We start from the raw sequence: 23,246 nt of genomic DNA on the forward strand, positions 1-23,246 counted from the left end.
CCCCGTGCCAAAAACTCATGGGACCCCGATGCAAAACCAGGTTGTATTTTGATGTCGCCTCAATAGCTTTTGGGCCCCTGCCTGTAGCAGGTCCTTGACCCACCCACACAAGTGTGATACCATTTTTCTCTGAAGACTTTGGGGAACGTGGGGTGGGTGAAAATTTGTGGATCCACGCAGATTCCTGAATTTTCCACCACAGAAATTTGGGCAAAACTTGATTTTTTGGACAATTTTTTAGGTATGCAAGGGATTCTGGGTAGCAGAACCTGATGGGAGGCAGTCCTGTCACCCCATCCTGGATTACCCTGGGTGTCTAGTTTTAAAAAATGTATAGGTTTGCTAGGTTTCCCTAGGTGCCGGCAGAGCTATGGTTCAAGAACTACAGCTAGGTACTTTGCTAAAAAAGGGTAATTTTTCACTGCGAAATTGAGGTGTGTCCATGTTGCGTTTAGCGCCATTACCTGTTGCGGGCACTAGGCCGACCCGCACAAGTGAGGTACCATTTTTCTCGGAACACTTTGGGGAACGCAGGAGGGGTGGAAATTTGTAGATCCACGCAGATTCCAGAACTTCCCACCACAGAAATATGGAGAAAATGTGTTTTTTTTAACTTTTTTTAGGTTTGCAAGGGATTCTGGGTAACATAACCTGGTGGGAGGCAGTCAAGTCACCTCATCCTGGATTCCCCTGGGTGTCTAGTTTTCAAAAATGTATAGGTTTGCTAGGTTTCCCTAGGTGCCGGAAGAGCTCTGGTTCAAAAACTACAGCTAGGCACTTTGCCAAAAAAGGGTAATTTTTCACTGCGAAATTGAGGTGTGTCCACGTTGTGTTTTGCGCCGTTTCCTGTCGTGGGCACAAGGCCGACCCACACAAGTGAGGAACCATTTTTCTCAGAAGACTTTGGGGAACGCAGGGTGGGTGGAAATTTGCGGATCCATGCAGATTCCAGAACTATCCACCACAGAAATGGTGGGAAAATGTGTTTTTTTGGACATTTTTAGGTTTGCAAGCGATTCTGGGTAACAGAACCTGTTGGGAGGCAGTCCAGTCACCCCATCCTGGATTCCCCTGCATGTCTAGTTTTAAAAAATGTATAGGTTTGCGAGGTTTCCCTAGGTGCCGGCAGAGCTATGGTTAAAAAACTACAGCTAAGCACTTTGCCAAAAAAGGGTTATTTTTCACTGCGAAATTGAGGTGTGTCCACGTTTCCTGTCGCGGGCACTAGGCCGACCCACACAAGTGAGGTACCATTTTTCTCGGGAGACGTAGGGTAATTCAGATTTGTAAAGCAACTGTTATTACCTATTGACTTTTGATACATTTCTGCCTTCCAAATGAAAGACATTGTGTACAAAAGAAGTCAATTTAAAAAATGAGCGATAATTTTCATGCTAGTATGAGTATTCCCAATTTCGGAAATGTGCAAATATCTACTGTTTGTAAACTCTATATTTTGTTCCCATTTCAGAAATACATAGGTGTCTTTCATACAGATTTTTTCATGTATACATTTTCCCACAATAATTGCTATATACCCGGTACATATTAAAAAGGCATTGCAAATTGCTACTCAGATTTTGACTCTGTGTTCGTTGGGTTCTTGGTGAACCTACAAGTCCTATATATCCCCACAATCAGTAAGGTCCAGCGGATGTAACGGTATATTTCTTTAAAAGAGCTGTCATAATTAGAAAAAGTTACAGGTGAAAACATTGATAAAAAAGGCTGTTTTTTCAACTAATTTAAAAATTTTCCTATATTTAATCTGTTAGTTTCTATAAAGAAACCTTGATGAATCTACACAAATGACCCCTTGCTGAATTCAGAATTTTGTCTACTTTTTTTAAAATGTATAGCTTTCCAGGATCCAATATTGTTTTTATACCCATTTCTACCATTAACTGGAAGGAGGTTGAAAGCACAAAAAATAGCAAAAACTAGGCTATGTCCCAGAAAAATGCCAAAGCTGTGTAAAAAATGTTGGTTTTCTGACAAAAGTCTGTCCTTCCCTAAAAGCTGGGAAAATGGTGATTTCAGCCCCACAAACCCTTTTTTGATAGCCTTTGCAGGGAAAATCCCAGACACTTTTATTTGCAGCACTTATTTCCCCAAAAAATGAAAATGTAGCTGTATTTTGGCTAATTTCTGGGACCCCTCCAGGGGCATCCACAAACCCTGGGTACCATTACAATCCACATGATGTTGGAAGAAAAGGACGCACATTTGGCGTGGATACCTTATGTGGTCAAAAAGCTACAGGGGCCTAAGCATGCACTACCACAAAGAGCCAGAAAAAGGCTTAGCACAGGGGGAGAAAAGGCCTAGCAGCGAAGGGGTTAACTAAATATGCTGGTAACCCGAAATACAATGAATTGGCATAGTCTATGTGGGAGATAACCAGGGCTATGACAACCTGCATCAATGCTTCCCTAGTCAGAGATCTACTGATTTTCCTAATCTTCCGTACCTGGAAGAATCTGATGGAGACTCCCATTCCAATCTGGGACTTAATCAACAAGTCATTGTTGATTGTGACCCTGAGACTCTTTGTTGAAGGGGATGGAATGGAGGAGAGCCCAGCTCCGTAGGCCGGAAGTGTAGACTCCAGGGGTTCTGAGTGCCACCAGTCGCGATAAGTTTGGTTTTGTCTGGGTTTAGCTACAGATGGATGCTATACATCCAGTTACTAATGTACAACATGGTAGACTGAATGTCAGAAATGGAATCAGGTGTGTTATTGATGGTTGATATAAGTTGTGGGTCATCTGCATAATTGAATGTGCTCATCCTTCGTTCCCTTAAGGATCGAATCAGAGGGAGTAAGTATAGATTAAATAAGTGTGGGATAATGACGATTCCTGAGGCCCTCCACAGTTGGACTTCACCTCAGGTGAGATGAAGTGTGACAGACAAGTGGATTGAGACCGATCTTCTAGGAAGGAGTTAACCCAGTCAAGGGCCGGACCCTGGAGTCCTGCGCCTCTGACCCGGTCCACCAAAATTTCATGGTCAACCGTGTCTAACGCCACGGAAAGGTCTAACAGCACCAGGGCCTGAGGGGTGCCCTTGCCAGCTTCCTTTCTTATTTAATCCAATACCGTCAGAATGACCATATCTGTTGAGTGAGAGGGGCGGAAACCCGCTTGGTGGGGGTCAAGGAACTGAGATTGTTCGATGAATGAGCATAAGCATTTTGCCACATGGGATTCCAGTATCTTGGTCAGATAGGGAAGCAAAGATATGGGACGGTAGTTAAGTGGGGTGAAAGGGTCAGCCCCAGGTTTTTTCAGAAGGGGGAGCTATGGTGGCTTTTTTTAAAGGATCTGGGAATACTGCCGTGCATTAGTGATTCATTCAAAAGACCAAGGGCAGGGTCAGGATTTACAGTGAACACTTCCTTTAGGATATGTGGTGGACAACTATCAGTGGGGGAACCAGATGAAACCCTGCCCAGAGGTTCCAGGAAGGCTTCACTGCTGATCGCCGGGAATTGATTTAAGGAGTTAGGATTTCTCGAGGCCGTAGGCAGGGCCACGTTTGCCGGATTTGCAGAGATGCTGGTATTGATCTTAGCAATTTTGTCAATGAAAAATGCATTCAATGAGTCGCAGAGTGACTGGGATGGGACTGGCTTTATTGTGACTCTATCAGGGTTGGATAAGTCATTGATAATTGAGAATATATATTTTGATTTGTTGGTAGAGTTCATAATCTTTGCAGAGAAATAACTAGCCTTAGTGACTTGGATAGATTTCTTATATTCCTTTAGTTGAGCTAGGTAAGTGTCTTTCTTATCAGGGGAATAATTCCATTTCCACTTCCTTTCTGATTGGCACAGTGCCAGCTTTTGAGCTTTTAGGTCTTCATGTTCGTTACTTATTACTGTTAGCCAGTCTGTGATATTTTCTGTACTAAGATCATCTCATGGCTTATTATTGGGAGCTGTGAATGCCAGTGAGCTGCAGAAGACATTAATGTTGACATTGTTCCATTTCCTTGCCCTCAGCCCTCCTTTAGTTGAGGGTTTGCCTATGATTGCATTACAGATCACAACTTTAGTAAGGAATGGTCAGAAAGGTACATGGGGACACTGTCAAATTGGATACTACGAGGTTGGATGTTCAACTTTGATTTAAGATATGTCCTTTAATATGTGTAGTGGATATTCCGTGTTAAGTACAATTCAACCCGCTGAGTAAGTCAGTCCTTTCAGCAGAATACGGGCCGCCCGCCATATCATACCATATCATTGGCTCTGAGTGGGTCTGCAGAGCAGTACACAAATTAAAGGCACTGAGGGCGAGTCTAGTTTAATAACTAGATTATCTATTAAGGTAATGTCTAAAGTGTTAAGCATGGTCAATTTCAACTCTTTGCGAATTATAGCGGCTACCCCAACTCCTTTTTTATCAACTGGTCGGTTGGCCTGAATATTATGATTGTTGTTAGGGAGAGCAACCAAAATGTCTGGGGTTGATTCTGGGGGAAGCCAAGCTTCAGTTAGTATATGAATATCAGGTTTTGTTGAATCTAGAAGATGAAATATATCCAGATTATGTTTTACCAGTGAGGGTGTGTTTAAGTATGTAATTGTTAGTTCATATGTCCCCTGACTGTCTTGCCTTTGATTGTTTGTCATAGCAGGGGGACTTTGATCAAATTTGGGGAAGACATCCCTGAGTTCCATGATATTTGGATTGATCAGTTTGGGGCCTGTAGAGGGATTCAGATGGAGATGTGTAGAGTGGAGCTGCTTAAGAGATGTATAGAAAATTGGGCATAGTGGCTTACCCCTAGCCCGGGACGGCCGCAGAAGGGCTTGCAATTGGCGCGCCTTCGGTGTGCCGCCGGCAAACCCGCTGCGCATGTCCGCTGGGCTATCCCACTGTGACAGGTCTTAAATGATTGGTTCGTAGCCTAACTTCTCCTCCTGCCTTGCTGATTGGTCACCCCCCACTGGGTATGCCCCAGGAAGTACGCATGGCACTCGGCTGATTCACAGAGCAAGCCTCTGCCCAAGTCAGGTGAGATTCTCAATTAAAATGGTAGACTTTAGTTTAAAAAAGCATAGCATATTTAAAACAGTAAAACATAAAATAGTTTTTGCGAGGCAGCAGCAGTGTCCTATACTGCCCGCTCATGTGCTGCAACCAGCCTTAAATGGCCGGTTCGTAGCCTAACTCCTCCTCCTGCCTTGCTGATTGGTCGCCCCCACTGGGCGTGCCATGAAGTTCGCACGGCACTTGGCTGATTCACAGAGCAAGCCTCTGCCCAAGTCGGGTGAGATTCTCAATTGAAATGGTGGACTTTAGTTTAAAAAAGAATAGCATATTCAAAACAGTAAAACATAAAATAGCTTTCGCTAGGCAGCAGCAGTGTCCTCTCTCCCAAAACATTATTAAATTGGCTTATACCCAATTGGCATATTTATTAAACATGTAAGTCCCTAGTAGAGTGGTATAGCCTATACCCAGGGCCTGTACATGAAATGCTACCATTGGGGCTGCAGCACTTATTGTGCCACCCACTTAAGCAGCTCCTTAAAACATGCCAGAGGCCTGTCATTGCAGCCTGTGTTCAGTTTTAAACTGTCATGTCAACTTGTCATTTAAACCAGCTTGCCAAGCATGAAACTCCCCTTTTATTACCTTTCAGTCACCCCTGTGGTAGGCCCTATGTAGTCCATAGGGCAGGGAACAGTGAAATTGAAAGGTTGGACATGTACTTTTATGTTTTACTAGTCCTGCATGTGAAAACTTCAAAACACGTTTTGCACTACTGTGAGGCCAACCTGTCCCATAGCATAACATTGGGGATCCCTTATTAAATTTAATAAGCTGTAATTCCTAATTAAGAGGAGTTAGACATCTCATGTTTGTGATTGGTACCTATGATATTGTAATGATAAATGCTCTTCAATGACAAAGTCAGATTTTTCATTACAATTTTAAAAATGCCACTTTTATACAGTTGGCATTTTCCTGACCTTAGACCTTTCTACTTGCAGTCTGTCTTCAAGCACATCGCTGGGTGTAGTTGACAGTAAAACTTAGTGAATTCCTCCCAGACATTCACACTGCTGGCAGGATGGGAGGGCAGACCTGAGTACAGTCTCACTTACAACTGTATTGCTTGTGCTCTGCCCCCACGGAAAAGGGATAACAACCTTGTATTGTCACTGCAGCTGGTATGTAGCCAGGGCAGAGACGTCAGGAAATTCCATTTCCTTTCCAGAAGCTTCTCCTACCTTCCAGAACAAGGACATCAGGGTATAGAAATTAGGCCTGGGTGGAGTTCATGGAGTTTTACTCCACGGAACTCTGCAAAGTGAAAGAAAACGTCTGCCATGCTACGTGGAGTTTCACCAATGGCAGAGAATGTGAAGTCGCTTTGCTTGCACTGATTTTAAGGGCCAGGAGTTTGTACTGTGCTTTAAAATCAGCACAAACAGCACTCCACATCACGCAGGAGGGTGCTGCTGCTTTCTGTCGCTCGAGTAGACATTCTACTTGAGTGGCAGCTTCCTCAGCGCATGCAGCAGATTTCAGAATGTGAGCGGTCACGACCTGCCACACCCACCCACACTGAACAATCTCACCAAGAGGAAGTCGAGTGCATGATTTTTCTCTTGTGAGTGCTCACCGTTTTACAGTTGGCGAGCCGCACAAGGCAAAAAACTCCGCTAAGCATCACTTTGAAGTGGCGCTGAAGGATTTGCCCACCCATATTAAAAATAGGATCTTCACCCACATCTTCAGTTCAATACTGGACCCAGAGAAGGACTCTCAGACGACAGCGTGCTGCTGTGTCCTGATGTGCCTGGAAGGACTGCATTGCTGCCTGGATCCTGCCTTGAACACTCATAGGCCATCCCTGCTGTAGAGCCCTGCATCTACACCTGCAACCAGGACTACAAGATATGACTCCAAGAGCTAGTTTTTCTGCTCCCTGTTTAAAGCCACAGAGACATGACAGAGTCCCACCTGCACCTGGACCCAGCGTAAGTGAGTTCTGAACCTTCAAGAGGTGTCCTGATCCCTTGGTTCTGGTTCTTAAGGTGCCCACATGGACAATTTTCAAAACTGACTCCAAAAAGTGCTCTGAAAACCAGGTGGAGACTGGGACCAATCTGCTCACATATTCGCCCAAGGTGCATTGCCGGTTGGATGGACGTTGCGGTTTCTCCAGCTACATTCTTATCCACAGCAGCAACTTTGTTCCATTGGTCCTTTTTCAAAGAGGTATCCAACCTCATTGAACTCTCTTTGGCCGGAGGCCTCTGCTTTTTCTACCTGGCGTTTTTCTCATTCTACTCATTCTATTTTGGTGACTAAGTCTGAATGCAGAACTTTTCACTATAACTCCAGCCTAGGGCCATCCGACAACAACTTTCCCTCCTCAGATCCCTCCTTAATCCTTGCTGAACTCTACTTTCTCAGACATTTTACTTCAGAAATTGTTCTCAGTCCAAAGGTAAGCATTGACCGGGCCCAATCAACTTCTCATATCCGAACAGCTCTCATCACTTTCAACTTTGACATGGCCTCACATGACTAGATGTCTGTGGTTGGTGCTTTCATCTTTTAGGTGCTAGATTTCACTAAAAACTTTAAAGAATGATAACTCTGCTTCTACTGATGGGATTTTTGTTGTTTTGGTGTCAAATAATTTATTAGAATTTCCTCTATTCTTCTCAATTAGTTTGGTATTTATGAACAGGTTAATTCAGTGACTTTTTGTAGTTCAACCTGCAAGGGATTGTGGCTGTTGCTTGACTAGGGCTCACACCCCAGTCAACCAGCAACACAATTTCTCACAATGATTACCACACGTTGTGTCCATTCTATAATATGTGTGCTCCTCAGCAGGCATAGGTTGGAAAGGAATGGTCCAGAGGACTGCTGAGATGGATGTTGTTACAACTAAGGGGCCAATTCCAATCCGGGTCGGAAAGCTTTCCGACCGAGCCGGATCCGGAGTATTTTCCGACCGTGCCGGAGTCCTGCAGTCCGACCGAGCGAGTATGATGCGGCCGTATGCTGCCGGACTCGGTTCGGTCGGACTCCCATAGAAGTCAATGGGAGCCGGTCGGTACGACGCGTACATGCGCTCCCATTGACTGAATTGGTACATTTCGCACAAGGGGGCCCCCTTCAGTGGGTACGCGTCTGTGCCATCCGCACCGTACATGCCTGTGTTAAGGGAGATCCTTGGGTCTCCCCATGTGTCCGAGTCGTAGGGCTGCGGGTGACAGGGGGTCGACGCGGACTTCCCGGACGTTTTGCGAGCTGGACACTCCGGCTCGCACCGGCTGTCCAACACATACATCGTACTGGCTTGGTCGTAAATCGCATCCATTGCACGCCACGGTTAGCTTACGGCCGAGCTATACGGAGCTGTTCGGACCCGGAATCAACTCCGTCGGTGAATTTCACGTAGCTCGCATCGTACTTGCTCGCTCGTACAGCTGTACGAGTCGGGTGGAAAACACGCGTACAGCTTGTAGTTTTTCCAGATGGATCGTGTTCGGTGCCCTTCCGACCTGGATCGGATTCGGCCCCTAAATGTACGATTTTCAGTTATTCTGTGCCTGTTGAATTGGTGTTGATATGGACTGATAAAAAAAGCAATGGATCTGGCATATTTGAATATAGGACTATTATGCAGTCTATTTTACCGGGTGCACGGCCACTGTTTAGAAGTAGAGTATTAGTATTTGTATCGGTATTATCATTAGTATTAGTATAAGCATTAGTAATAATATTTGTTAGCATTATGATTAGCAGTAATATTAGTGTTAATATTAGTAGTAACATTAGTATTAGTTTTAGTATGAGTATTAGTATTAGTGATATTATTAGTATTAATGTTAGTGTTCGTATTAGTTTTACATTTGCATTAGTATTGATATTGGTATTGTCATTAGTATTAGTATTAGTGTTAGTATTAGTATTAATATTAGTATTAGTATTAGCATTAGTATTGGAATTAGTGAAGGCCAGCAGGTATGTATTTATTTTACTGTACAAGTCCCAGGATAGACACAGGTCACCCTGTCATAAATTGCATGAACCTAGAATGTTGTTAACGTGTTTGCAGACTTCAGGAGTGTGTGCTGGGGGAGCAGTCCTGAATTTGTGTACTTTAGTTGTACTTGAAGGCACAGATATTTTTCCGGGTTCTGTGAACGCCCAGGATTATGGGATGTTTTAGTGATTTGGAAGCAACAATGTGTTTGCCTCTCTTCTGAACTGGAAATGATGCTGGACAGATGCTGATAATGAGTCCCGGAGGTTTTCTAATTGTACTGACAAAGTGGTGCCTTCCATAGATTTCTTCCTATGAGGTTCGATACTGATCCATGGTGCAAGTCCTAATTTGTTTCAATTGCCTGAATTTAGTATGTAGATATTCTGCTATTTTTCTGCATGAGGGTCTGTGGATGATAAAAGTACCGTCTATATTTCTCATCCAGCTCCAGTTAGCCAATGAGTGCTTGCAGAACAGGCAACATGCTTTCTTAGGGGTGAACGTAGGAAGGAGCCTTTCAGCAACATTTTGGATGCATTGTATTTTGTGTATGATGAAACAGGGGTCACCAAGGTATATGCTGTTGGCATAGCAGAGCTTGGAGATTACAAGGTTGTAGCTTCTTATTAGTATCCAGAGTATGGATGTGACAGTCCTTTCATGCTTTCGAAAGTGTTACCTTGTTGACATATGACATCGAGGATAGGTCTAAATCCCTGGATACCCTTAGATTTCTGATTTCTCTTGATATTGTTGGAGCAGGATCGAAACAAAATGTGTATCATCGGCATATTTGTAACAGATGAGGATGAATGGTCTAATCAGGACTGGTGGAGGGTAAGGCAGATGTTGAATAGAAGAGGAGATTTGAAGGACCACTGAGGGGTGTCACAATATTGGGTAAGGAGGGCTGATGTGAAAAGTGGCAGATACACCAAGATTTGTCTATCTTTTGTGAGGCAATCCATTATAGAGCATTTTCACATATTTTGATATGATGGAGTCTATGTACTGGAATGTGGTCGTGGACAGAGTCAGATGCCACTGATAATTCCAGATGAGAAAGGGTTGTCACTCCATTCTTGTGGACAGTGAGGTTTAGGTTATCCTAGTCTGAAACCAAATTACTGATTTGATATCAAGTCAGTTTCCCTAGTAAACCTGAAAAGTTGAGTAAAAAACGATTTTTTAATACCTTACGAAGAAATGGCTGTAGTTTGTTGGATAGGATGGCTTGAGTTTCTTCTACTTGAGAATTGGCCTAATGTAGTAGGTTTTCATCTTGGCTGGAAATGATCACTGTTAAATTAACTTGTTGAGCATGCTTCTATCTGCGTCCTCTGTGCTGGCTGAGTGAAGTATATCTTTAAATATTTTGTGGTGTGCTGGATTTGAAGATTATCCCGATGGTGTGCTTGCACTTACGATTTTGTGGAATTCTTTTTCGGAGAGGGGGTTATAAGTATTGAAAGTTGGAACACTGTTTTTTTCCCACTTTGTAGTGGTATGCTATGTGTTGGGTGGAGCATTAGTTATTGCCTCCTTTAGGTTGTTTTTATTATTTTTGAATGATGAGTTCAGTTCCATGGATATTTTGTTGCAGAAGGCTTGTAATCATTTTTTTTCTACATAGAATTTGGTTAAAATGTTGTGGAGTTCTTTAGAATCAATTATGCATGTGGGGTAGTGTTGTCTTTTTTGGTTCTGATGGCTAATATTTCAGTTCTGCTTTACTGGCACAGTATGATTTTATCTCATCTATCCGTTGATTTCCTCCACTTGCTTTGTAGTACGATGAGTTGGATTTTAATTCTTTTGATGTTGTCATTAATTCTTTTGGTCTTCTTCTTGTGGTGAATCCTGAATGTGGTTATCCAATGCAGCATTTGTTTGTCCAATGCAGTGGAGATCCCGTATATGGATTGTGACTATCTTTTGAGGCCTCATGTTGAGTGGTGATCTTTCAGGATGAAAACTGAGTGCTAGGAGATAGATTTGTCCATTGTATGTAGTTATTTGTGATTGTTGTTCTTTTTGATTTGTTGTTACTAATAGGCATGATGATCCTAATGGTAATGGTAGTGTGACCCCTGCAAATTGCTGGGAAGTTCTTTGTCATGGTAGCATGTCCCGGGGAGGGCAAATATAATGCCCCTCTGTCCGGTGGAGTGGGTTAGGGCAGAAACAATTTGTTGGAGCTTGAAGGGCTTCAGGTTGGATGTGATGAATGTATTTGGAAAGTGTGCCAGAAAGGTTGCCTACTATGTCAATGTGCTTCTCACTATGTCAGGGATGCTGCATAGAGAGCCAGAAAGACTGCTCAATATACCACAGGGCTGTTAATTAGACCAATGTGCCAGGAGTGCATGCCAATGTGCCAGGCTACTGTCAGTGTCACTGGGGTGGTGGTTCCCTTTACTAACCTAGCACAGTAACCTACGCGGTCCCAGCTGACTGATTAGAGCAGACAAAGCCTTCTGCTTGCTACTGCCTGTATGTGCTGATAAGAATAAGGAGAACAAGGCATTGGCTCAGACTGGTGAGTCTGTACCGAAATACTAGATGCTAAAATGTTCTGCTGAACATAATACAATGTTTAATCAGTATCTAATGGCTCCTATTGGAGGCTCCAGGATGCTTTCTATCAGTTGAAAAGCCATGACTTTGGTTGCACCATCATTATAGAAGCAGCCTACATTTGTGGCTCCCAAGGGGATTGCTCCTTCTCCTGCAAAGAGCACAGAATGTGGCAGTTTTCATTTTGTGTCACTCAAAAAAACTCAAGAATGTTCAAGGCCTCTTATGGCTACCAATTAAGAAGGTAACTGATCTCTAAAATTTCTCTATACTTTGCAACAGGCCAATGTTTTCTTAAGTTGAATTCCTTCTGGCCACATTTGGTACCTCTAATACATTTTCCAGTTCCCAACCTTATCAAGGCTAGTGTATGCTTTTGATCCTTTCCTGTTTTGGTATAGGGTTCCGGTATACATTCCTAGATGTGTCTGTGCAATCTACAGTCAAGTTCTCATGTACCTCTCAGATATGAAGCCCAGTGACATATTTGAAGGGATGTGGCTCAATACATATACATTTCATCCTCATTCATCACCATAGTCACTAGAAGTGGTTTAAGCAGGAGACACCAGAAAGTACAACATAGTACCCTGACAGAAGATTACTGCTACATGTGATTCTCATGGCTTTTTATTATACATCCCCTCACCTCAGTGCTGATCCTAGAGGACAGGTATGAGTGACCATTCACTGAAGAGCAGCGAACCAAGAGGATGTGAGTTTCCTTCACCTTGCCTTTGGTCAATAGCCATCTGGCAGACTCTGGGAGCCACCTGTATGGAAAGTGAAGAGGAAGGCTAAAGTAAAGCATGTAAACAACTACTTTAGCAACTTCAGAGCTTGCAAGACGTAGATGAAGGCTAAACAAAAAGAGAAACCCCATGATACGTTTGAATTTAGAAGAATACAATGACAGTATCACAAGTAGTTCAGAAACTCAGGAGAGGAGGAATGGTTGTGAAGTAAGCAAATGATCATGACAAGACAATTGTGGCCTTGACTGGTAGAGGGCAGTGATCAGCTGAACCAATTCTAAGATGACAAGTAGTTATGAGGCACAATTAAAAACTGTGTCAGACAGAACTGAAGCTGCAGTTTGTTTCATGTAGATGAGGTATAGGCAGAGATTTATGCTAGGAGACAAGAACAGGAGACAATTACAAAGACAGTAGCACAGTGACAAATGACAGTATAGATTTGGAGGAGAATCAAGATGAATTTGTATGGCTCTGTCTAGAGCACTAGTTCTTCAAAGGATGATGGGATAAGAAGCAGAATGGACCGCTAAGCTTTTAAAGTTGCCGGGTGTCAAAGGTTGTGCTCCCTTTGCCTACTAATGCCAGTACCGTGTCATTCTAGGGCGAGATGCAACTATAATCCCATTTGACAGGTACATATGGCTCCATTTGATTCTAGGAGTGAGACCTGAATCATTGTTTGTTACTATTAGGTGAACATTTTCCCATCAGCTCTTTCAGCCTCCTGATTAGCTCAACAGATCACATTAACACTAGAATTTGGGTTTTTAGTGCCTGTAACTTGATAAAGTAATTTTAGTGTCAATCTGCGACATAAACAACCCCAATTCCATCTGAAGGGAGCTTTCCACTGATGCTTTTGACTCCAGGGACCATTGTCATATTTTTTGACAAGGATCTGGTGATCATGTCATCAGACACGATAGCTTGACTGCATCATCAGATTATTAAAATAAAAACATAATTAAGGGCATGATAGACACATGATCACATTGACACTATCAGGGCCAGCTTTTGGCATAGCCAAACTAGGACCAGGCCCTGGATGTCAATTGATGGGACTGAAAAGTCCCCTGCATGGTGACGATGAGCACCCCTACCCTGAATGTCCCAGCTGCATTGCCAGCAGGATCCCTGCAACTGATTTTTGGTCATATGCAAAAATTTATCATGCGTGTGCCCCTTGAACTAGGCTTGTCTAATGATAATGCGGTATGTTTAGACCTCGAGGGACGCACCAAGCAGTACCCTTGGGAAGGCAGAGGGATCTGCCCTTACCTGCATTTAAGTCACATGAGCAAGGTGGAAGCAGCAAACCCCTTTTGTGTTCAATAGAATGAGTAATGTGAACAGCCCTTTGCCAGTGTCAATGGAGTGGGGCCTACTGGCCGACTTGTCTGAAGTTCCATGACTGTCTTCTTAACTCACCCTTGGCCTGCATGGATTGCATATATTGCCAGAGAGCGCATGATACTTGCATGCGTCTGCTGGCTCGCATGTGTGTTTCTGCGTAAGGCACATACCATGGAGGCCTGTGGGTTCCATATTTGAAGCCCTGGGCTCGGAGAGGCTAGAAAGGTGAGAAATGAATTGCACAGACAGATGCGTATCACTGACATTCCTGAGGCTCGGGTTGGACACACAGTAAAGGGAGAGGAGCAGATTATCCTCTGTGAACATGAAAGGGCTCTTAGATTCCAGGGAGAGTTACTGGTCAGTGGGGTCTGGGCTCATTGTTAGGTAGATGGTGAGACAGATAGGTTTGACACTGGATCACTGACATAACATCGACTCTCATAAAATCGACCTACAAGATTATCGACACACAAATATGGATAACATAAATATCGATATACTATACTTATTTAAAAAAAGACACAAATATTGTCACAAAAATATTGTCAAACATTAACATCGATATCACTAATATTGATCAAAGAAATATCATTATAATTAATATCACAATCATTGAATAAACATACAAAATGGCACAAATATCGATAACAAAAATATAGACCACACAATTATCACCAAAAACAAAATATCGACACCTTAAAAATATTTTTAAGAACAGAATGTGTATAAAAAAATATATAAACTATATCACAAACACTCACAACATATCAATTAAATAAAATACAAATTAAAGTATATTAAAAAAAATTAATTCAATATAACTAAATCCACCAAATGAATTACTCCTTACAAACAAAATATTTAAAATAAATAATTATTATTACAAATTAAATACAAAGTAAATTACAAATTATATACTATTATACTTTTAAATAAAGTAAGAATAAAAAAAAGGTTAACTAAACATTATTCAGTGTTTCCCATATAAGGCAACAACAGCAAAATGTATTGACAATATTAGTAACAACCAATAAAAAACACCTACAACTTGAACACCCAAATAAGATTGAAAGGACAATTAAACAAACACTATATAAACAAAAAAAATGTTTACATTATTTTATTCTACATCAACAAAACCAATAATAAGGGGAATCACTGGCGGATTGCTTCTACAACATTGAACTTCCTCATTGAATACACCGATTTCAACTTCACTAAGTAAGTAAAATATCAATTCAATGTTACAACTGTATAAAATAATAATAAAGAACTTTACAATAATTAAATAACTAATGTATTATTTTCTAAAATTAGCTATCCTCCACAGAAACTCCAAAAGACAATCAACTGGCTACAAAAATCATCAAAAAAACACCCTGCAAAAAAAGTAAGTATAAATCACAATTAAACTAATATAACAATTTAAAATCCCAACCCAAAGCGCCCACTAACCACACCTTCCCCAAAATACAGAAAATGCTGTTAAACAAATGTATTAAAATTATTATTTTCTTCAGCAGGGAATAAAATGAAACACTAAAGTTGAGCACCATCAGAAAAGCCTCAGCGTCAAAAAAAGTTCAACATATTCAAGCATGTAAGTACAATTTTGTGTATGGAAATGTGTATTACAATAAAAACATTTATAATACATTAAATATTTTTAATTATATTTCTCATAGCATGTGAAACACCAGAATGACTGAAGGTGAAAAATGCATTACTTCCCAGAAAGGAAAACTGTTATTATGCCATATGGGATATGTCTACACCCAAGAAAAACAGACAGGCAACAAAATTAATTGCAGTAAATATTGCAGCAAATAATATGCAAATGCATGTTATGGGAGGGCCACTACAAAAACTACTGTTTTAAATGTTAAGGATCAAAACCACCCCCTGACATAACTATAATAGAAGTGAGAGATGCTTTAGAGACTCTGAAAGAAACTAGCTCTCAAAAACCTACTACTGAAATACTAAAAGACATACTCCCCAGAGTTCCAGAACATGTAACTGGACAACTGTCCTGTGTCTCAGTGTTAAAAAGGCTAATAGCTAGAATAAAAAAAGCAACAGCTACCACCCAACCTACCCCAAAAACTTTTAGTGACATTCAAATACCACCTGAACTAACTGTAACTCATAACAATTTCTTCTTTATGACAATAAAAGTAACAAAAAAAGAATTCTAATATTTGCAACTCCCACAAATGTACTTAAACTACAGAATTGTGAGACATGGATGATGGACCGAACATTTAAAATATGTCCCAAACCATTTTACCAATTATACACAATCCATGGACTGTATCACAATACTAACATCCCTTTTATATATGCCCTGTTACCAAACAAACAAACCACTACCTATGTAGAACTCTTAACAAAAGTAGAGCAAGAAACTAATAATTACTATCCTCAAAAAATTATCATAGACTTTGAACAGTCAATGATAAAATCTATCCTGAAAAACTACCCTCACACAGCAATACAAGGATGCTATTACCACTTTAATCAATGCATATGGAGACACCTTCAAAAATCAATGCTAAGGGCCCGATTCCGATGTCGTTCGGAAGGCCTCCCAATCGGATTTGGCTTTTCCAGATCCGATTTGTAGCCCTTGTTTCCGACCTAATCATACACAGGTCCGAACGACCAAGTGCGATGCGAAGATCGTGTAGGCGTAGACTGAATCGGTTCTGGGACCTGAACCTGTTTGTACGACTCCTTCGTAGCCAAATTGTGCCATGCAATGGAGCCAAAAGGCTGTTGGAATCAGACTTCGGGGGGTATAGCAGGCCCCCCTTCACCCGGGCCCCTCCGAATCTGTCACGGGGGTATGCCAATGGTTCCCCCCGAACCAGGCATGCACAGTGAAGTCGGGACCATGGGATGCCCTCTACAGGGTGTACGCTTTTCCTCACCCAACCCTTTTTGCTATGGGAGCCTGTGTACGCATCTGTACACAGGCTCCCATAAAGTTCAAAAGGAGTCCAAGCGAACCAAGTCTGTAAGCATACGGCTGCATCGTACTCACTCGTTTGGACTCCCGGAGCACGTTTCGCTCGAAAAGCCCTCCGGATCGGAATCATATGGAGGGCTTTCCTAGAGAGATCGGGATTGGACCCCTAGTGTGGAATATGCAAATCATAGCAATTTTGCATATAAAATTAAAAAGCTAATAGCACTAGCATACGTCCCAAAAACTGATGTGGCAGAACACTACAATCTATTGTTAGAAAGACCTTTTTAACAAACAAATGAACATAAACTTAATCCCCTTCTGGACTATTTTGAGGACACCTGGGTGGGAAGGCTACACAGATCTGGACACAGAAGACAGCCCAAATACCACATCCCATGGTGGAATGTATATAACAGTACCCTAAACAAAGAAGCAAAAACTAATAATTCTGTGGAAGGATGGCTCAATGCTTTCCAAGCCACAACAGGTAGGACCCAACCAACCCTATATACATTATTACAATCAATACAAAAAGAACAAAGCTACCAACAACTAAGACTTGAACAGTCTGTAACACAGCTTGGTCCAAAACTAGCTAAACAAACTAAAACAATGTTTGAGCACTTACAATACAAAGTAAGACTGTACCAAAACACTATAGGGCTAGAATACCTAGTAACAATAGCTAACTCCCTAATTTAAAACAGTAATACATAAAGATAGAAAAATTGTAATTGTAAACTGAGGGGCAGGTTACAATGGCGGACGGACTTGTCATGGGAATTGTGCATGTTTACCATTGCAGCAGGTGCTGCAGGCTGCCACATAGTGCAGGGAAATGTAGGGGCACCTATGCCCCCCAAGTGCAGAAGGAAAGTGCTCCTGCTGAAGGGGGGCCCGTAGTGGGTGAACCTCCATTCAAGGGTGGTGGAGATGAGGCATCCTAATATGGGGGACGGTGCCTGTTAGGCACCGCCAGCATTCTAGGTATGCTTCCTGTGTCCACCAGGCAATCGGAACGATTGCCTGTGGTTGACCCATGGAGGATGGACTTCCCGTCTGCCAGCAAACCGCCTGCCATCATAATTTGGCAGGCGGAGAAGGGGCGCAAGTTGGCGGTGAATCAGCAACCGGCAGGCTGCCGGTGGCGGATTCACCGCTATCGTAATGAGCCCCTGAGTTCCTAACTAAATATTTGTTTTCAAAAATCTAAAAAATAAATATTATGTCAATTAATTTTATATTTTAAATACATCATAAATATATTTCATATATTAAAAAATATCAATGACAAAAATTACAGTTCCCTCCCATTCTAAATAATTAAAAATAACTTACTTTTGTGTAGCTGAAGAATTGAATCAAAACTGCCACAAATAAATCCAAGCATGGAAAAATCCCTATACTTAGTTAAAAGTACTACAAAAAAATAGAAAAATACAACGGTGTAAAATATAATCAGCCGGCAATATAGCCATAGACTTGAATCCATAAAAAACCCCAAAAATTTATTAAAAAAAGAAACGCTCCAGGAATACCAAAAAAAATAAAGGCACTGTAAAATAATTATTAGTTTACTAGGAACTAGTACACAGTTCCTTAAAAAAAAAGCATACATCTCCCAACAGCAACTTACAAACGACAAAAACCTGTGGAAAATGCAACACTATCCCTCCATCACATATATACAATAAAATCATTAAAAAAGACACCATACTCTAAACATATATAGCAAACCCTAACAGCTACATAACAGCGCACTAACCACATTTCACATACGCAAAACTACAAATTAAACCTCACCAAAAAACTAAAAATGAAGACATTACATATACTATAGACTACCTAACTACCTTCGCCCTACTCCTCAATTAAGCCTAAAAGTAATTAAAATAAACGTACCTTAACCGATGAGACTGCGAGTTCCTCCCGTCAGAAATTACCTAAAACACAGATAGCCTACAAAATAGAACTTAGCTTAGAAAATGGCTGCCTACTTGAAATAAGAAAAATACTTTTCTACATTAAACTCGATATACATTAGAAATGTCATACAATTTTTTTTTAAATACTAATTAATATTACTAATGTACTAAATGTTTTTTCTTTGCTGTTTAAAATTGTTAAATTATAATAGTAAATATTGGAACAAAAATAATGTTTATTATTATACATTAAAAAATGTATGTTAACTTACTAATGTAAGAAAAAAAATTGTACTGCTTGCTAAAAATGTGAAAAAATGGATTAATGTTAAAAAATATTTTCTTTTGCAAATTTGTATATTTACAATTTAAAAAATATTATACAAAATATAATATTATTTATTAGCTATTATGCTCAAAAATATGAAAAACGTATGCAATGAAAAAATTATTACAAAATGTATGTTATTAAAAATGTACACTTAGGGGCCGATTCCGATTCCGGCCGTAAAATGTACCGACCAACATGGACCTGGGACGGAGACCGACCAACACGGACCAGTGCCGTACGACCCGTGCAGTACGATGCAACGCGTGTGAATTACAACCCACTCGCACGGAACATGAGCCGAACGACCGACCCGTATGAAAATTAGTGAGTCGCTCATAAAATGACCGTGAATCCTACCGACCGACACGCACCACGAATAGACGCGACCGAAACGTACCCGCGATGCACGAGCTTCGCAGTACGATGCCAAACGTGTGAATTGAGACCGACTCGCACTGAGCACGATCATGAAAACCGAGATGCACAGCAAATAGTGACTAGCAAATAACAGACCCCTCTGCGTCCGATGCGTACAACAACTTTGAAAACAGCAGAATGTCAGTGTGACAGACTCGGGTTAGCCCGCACGAGCCACATCCAGCGTCCGACACGGTCAAACAAACGTCTCCATCATGCACAACAAAAGCAAAGGAAAAGTCACAAAAAAGCAAATGACAAAGCCAATTAATAAAAAAATAAAAAATGGAAGAACATAGACACACCCACAACTCCCACAACTCCACCTATATAATGGCAGGAAAGCCCTACCATGATCCTTTGCAAACTACAGGCATAGGGCAGCAGATACCACTACCACATTGCAGAGACACACCACAACTCACACATCACACCACAACTACACCATTTCCACCACTTAAAAACTAAATCACATATTCACTGTCAAACTCACACCCACCACACACACATACACCCCTCTCATCAATGCCCACAACCACCCAGCACCATGCCCCCCCAAGAAGAATCCAAAGATCACAGATAGTGAGTTGGAAGTAATTATTGACGAACTACTCAGGGTAGAGCCACAATTGTTTGGCATATCGGTCCAACAGACCCCCATGTCACAGAAAACTAAGATGTGGGAGAGGATTGTCGACAAGGTCAACGCACAAGCACCTTGTGTGCGCACAAAGGATGACAAACAGAGCAGGTATTATGATGTGCGCAAGAGGGTCAAGAAGGTCATCGACAGGGAACACACCCTGCGCAAGCTGACTGGCGGTGGCCCTCCTGCCAAACCAACGTGCTTCAGGACCTGGGAGGAGAAGGTGCGGGCCATCCTACCACCGGAGAGCATACATGGATTTACAGGAATACCAGAGCCTGGTGAGACACAACCAATTCACTCAACATTGTGTGGCGACACACATATAGCACTGTCAAGGGAACTGTGAAACAAATTACCGCCAGCAAAGCCATAGCAACTATCCTGTGATGTGTATATCAGTTACACAAACACAATACCTGCCATTCCACAGTAATAGGGAACTACGTCCTACCATGTACAAACCTAAAGACCAATAGTGCAAGGCATGACCAGAAATAACCAACAAACACTGTCACCCATTTTGCAACCACTGTCACACCACCTCACAGGAAAGCTGAGTCAAAATGAAGGAAGGTTGGGCTGCTGGGACTGTGCATGTAGCAGAAAGCATGATGGGAGTTGCAGTCACAGCCAACGGTCCCCCACCCACATGTCCCACCAAGCTCACACTGAACCATGCTCACCTCACAGGGAGTGCAAAAGTACTGCCAAGATGGCTGACACTAGGCCATGCTCTGGGGACTACAAGGCCCTGCTGGGACTTGGGCTCAAACAAACAACAGGACACCAACGCCAGACAGCCTGAACGTAAATTGTGACTCCCTGCAATGGAAGCATGCAGCACGGTGGGATATCTGGACTGGGGGAGGAGGACTGCCAGCTCTGACTACATCTACCAGCAGGTACTTGCACACACACACCCCTTAACACAAACTCCACACAACCCACCTGGTATAATGCATTCAATAAGAATCCATTTAAATATCCCACAAAGATTTACCACACTGGGTTCTGCTTTATGAAGGACATGGGATTGTTGGGACTTGTGTGCAAACAAACAACAGGACACCAATGCTCTGACAGCCTGAACGCAAATTGTGACTCCCTGCAATGGAAGCATGCCACATGGGGGATTACCTTGCCTCTGTGGGTGAAGGAGGTCCTGCAATGACTCAAAATGCAATCAAGGCTGCCTCAAAACACACCTTCTCAGCCAGAACAAAGTGCACCCTTGGGATCAGTCACTCCAAAAGTAAATGCTTTGGCAAGATGGCTGACACATGGTCATGATCTATGAATTGGCTGCAAGCCACACCTACGCACTGGCCAACTCAAACATATTTACACTCACAGCCATTGGAACTGTAGGTATCCTCCCACCCTCTGGAGCTGCAGTGTCCCTGGGGTGTCCCCTGACCTGGCTGTGAAGCTGTGTCTTGTAGATGACAATTGGGGAGAAGTAGACTTAGTACATAGCAACAAGCACACACAATATCACTCATACACCATTGACAGTGGACACCTGACGATAACTAGAATCGACACACACATAGCTGACACTGTAGCGTTTTGACATCCAAAAAATGTGCAGTTGTGAGATGCAGTTCAATCCCACATCGGCCTGCATTATACACATTATTCATACAACACATCATTCACTGTCATGGAGACCCCAAACACAATGACTAACCTGGATTGCATCTGAGGAGGCATGCAACTCACAGCAGCTGAACTGTAACACACACACCTCTGCCCATCACTGTAATGAGCATTGAAAAGCAAGAGAGCACCTGTGCCCAATCCCTCTCACTGTTGATGAATTTGACAAGATAGAAGGCGTTAGCACATACAAAACTCAGCAACAACTTCATTAGCTATGCTAACCCCATGACTTGTATGAACAGAGATGTGAACTAGGAAGACAGACACCTAATTAGTATCTCACAATGGATCTCAGGCATACCGTACTGCAACCATGTTGCACAGACACACAAACACATGCCCCAACCTCGCAACATACCCGAAGTGTAATAGTATGTATGTTATTGTTAAAGCACAAATGTGGACAGGGACAATACAGCAGTGTCAGGCATGTGATGGGACCTGAGTGCCAATGGGCATCTATAGACAATTGATCAATACATGATCTGGTCAAGCACACAGCTTGACGTGCACATCGAAATGCTCCAGGTTGCCATTACAAAGTGCTCCAACAATATCAACTTCTGTCTGTCTCATTCATAGGACAATGTAATGTACAGACCCTCATAATGATGTTCAGTGTCAAATGTCATGTGTGTGAAACATTGAGGTCTGTAGAAACATAACATACATTGTGTGTCTCCTCCAAACACAGGTGATGCTGGGGACACAGCAGGTCCTGAGGAACAGTCCCAGTCCCAGACTCAGGCGGACCTTGAGCTCCCCGGTGTGGATCACTCTACGTCCTCTTCAGACGACGACCTTGACCGACCTGGACCCTCCAGCGTGGGCCATCGTGCAGCCCCAGCAGCAGTAACATCAGCACCCCCCTCAACCACTCCTGCCCCATCGGACACCAGACAGAGTCCCCATGCTGGCACGGACAGGCCCAGGCCCCAGAACATCAATGGAACAGGTACACAGGGACCCCGGAAGCAAGGGACAACACCACCAGCGCTAACACTGAAGGGGGCCCAGTGTCAGCTGGGCATGACATGGCAGGGCCTGCCCGTGTGGGTCGGGCTGGAGAGAGGGTGGGCAGGCAGAGGACAAGGCCTGCAGAGGGGGCTGGACTGCATGATGAGCCACACTGGAACGCATCATAGATGCGTACCAGGAAAGCACCGGAGTGTTTGGACAGGTCGTCGGGATCCTCAAGGAACTCAAAGAACAGCATGCTGCCCATCATGCCCGCTTGGACTCCCACATGGCCCAGGTGGAGTCCAAGTGGGACAAATTGTATGAACTTACAGCGGTGCATAGGGACATACTGACATGCCTCTGCCAGATCAGCACCAACTTGACCACACCTCCCAGTGCGCCCACAACATCTGTTGTTACACAATCCGCAACAGCCACAGGGAGGGAGGAGGACTCTGGCAGAGAGTCCTTGGCAATGCAGCAGCCTGCACATGAGGGTCCCCCAAGAAAGAAGAGGGGTCGTCCAAAGAAGGGCAATTGAGATGCTGATGGCCATGCATATTCCCCAGGCACCCAACACCTGCTCCTGTTAACGTCCTTTGTG

At 42.7% G+C, this 23,246-nt stretch overlaps 1 protein-coding gene across 1 annotated transcript in view; it reads right to left on the reverse strand.

Annotated features, from left to right (window-relative positions):
- The window catches only part of LOC146813683 (solute carrier family 22 member 7-like), a 468,541-nt gene that overhangs the window by 85,511 nt on the left and 359,784 nt on the right, over nucleotides 1-23,246 (reverse strand). The window contains exon 5 of the mRNA XM_085610178.1: nucleotides 12,260-12,383. Within this exon, the coding sequence (XP_085466304.1) occupies nucleotides 12,260-12,383 (124 nt within the window). The remainder of the gene's footprint in view (nucleotides 1-12,259; nucleotides 12,384-23,246) is intronic.

The sequence above is a fragment of the Triturus cristatus genome, chromosome 6 (assembly GCF_964204655.1).
Source record: "Triturus cristatus chromosome 6, aTriCri1.1, whole genome shotgun sequence".
In the NCBI taxonomy this organism is placed as follows: Eukaryota; Metazoa; Chordata; class Amphibia; order Caudata; family Salamandridae; genus Triturus; species Triturus cristatus.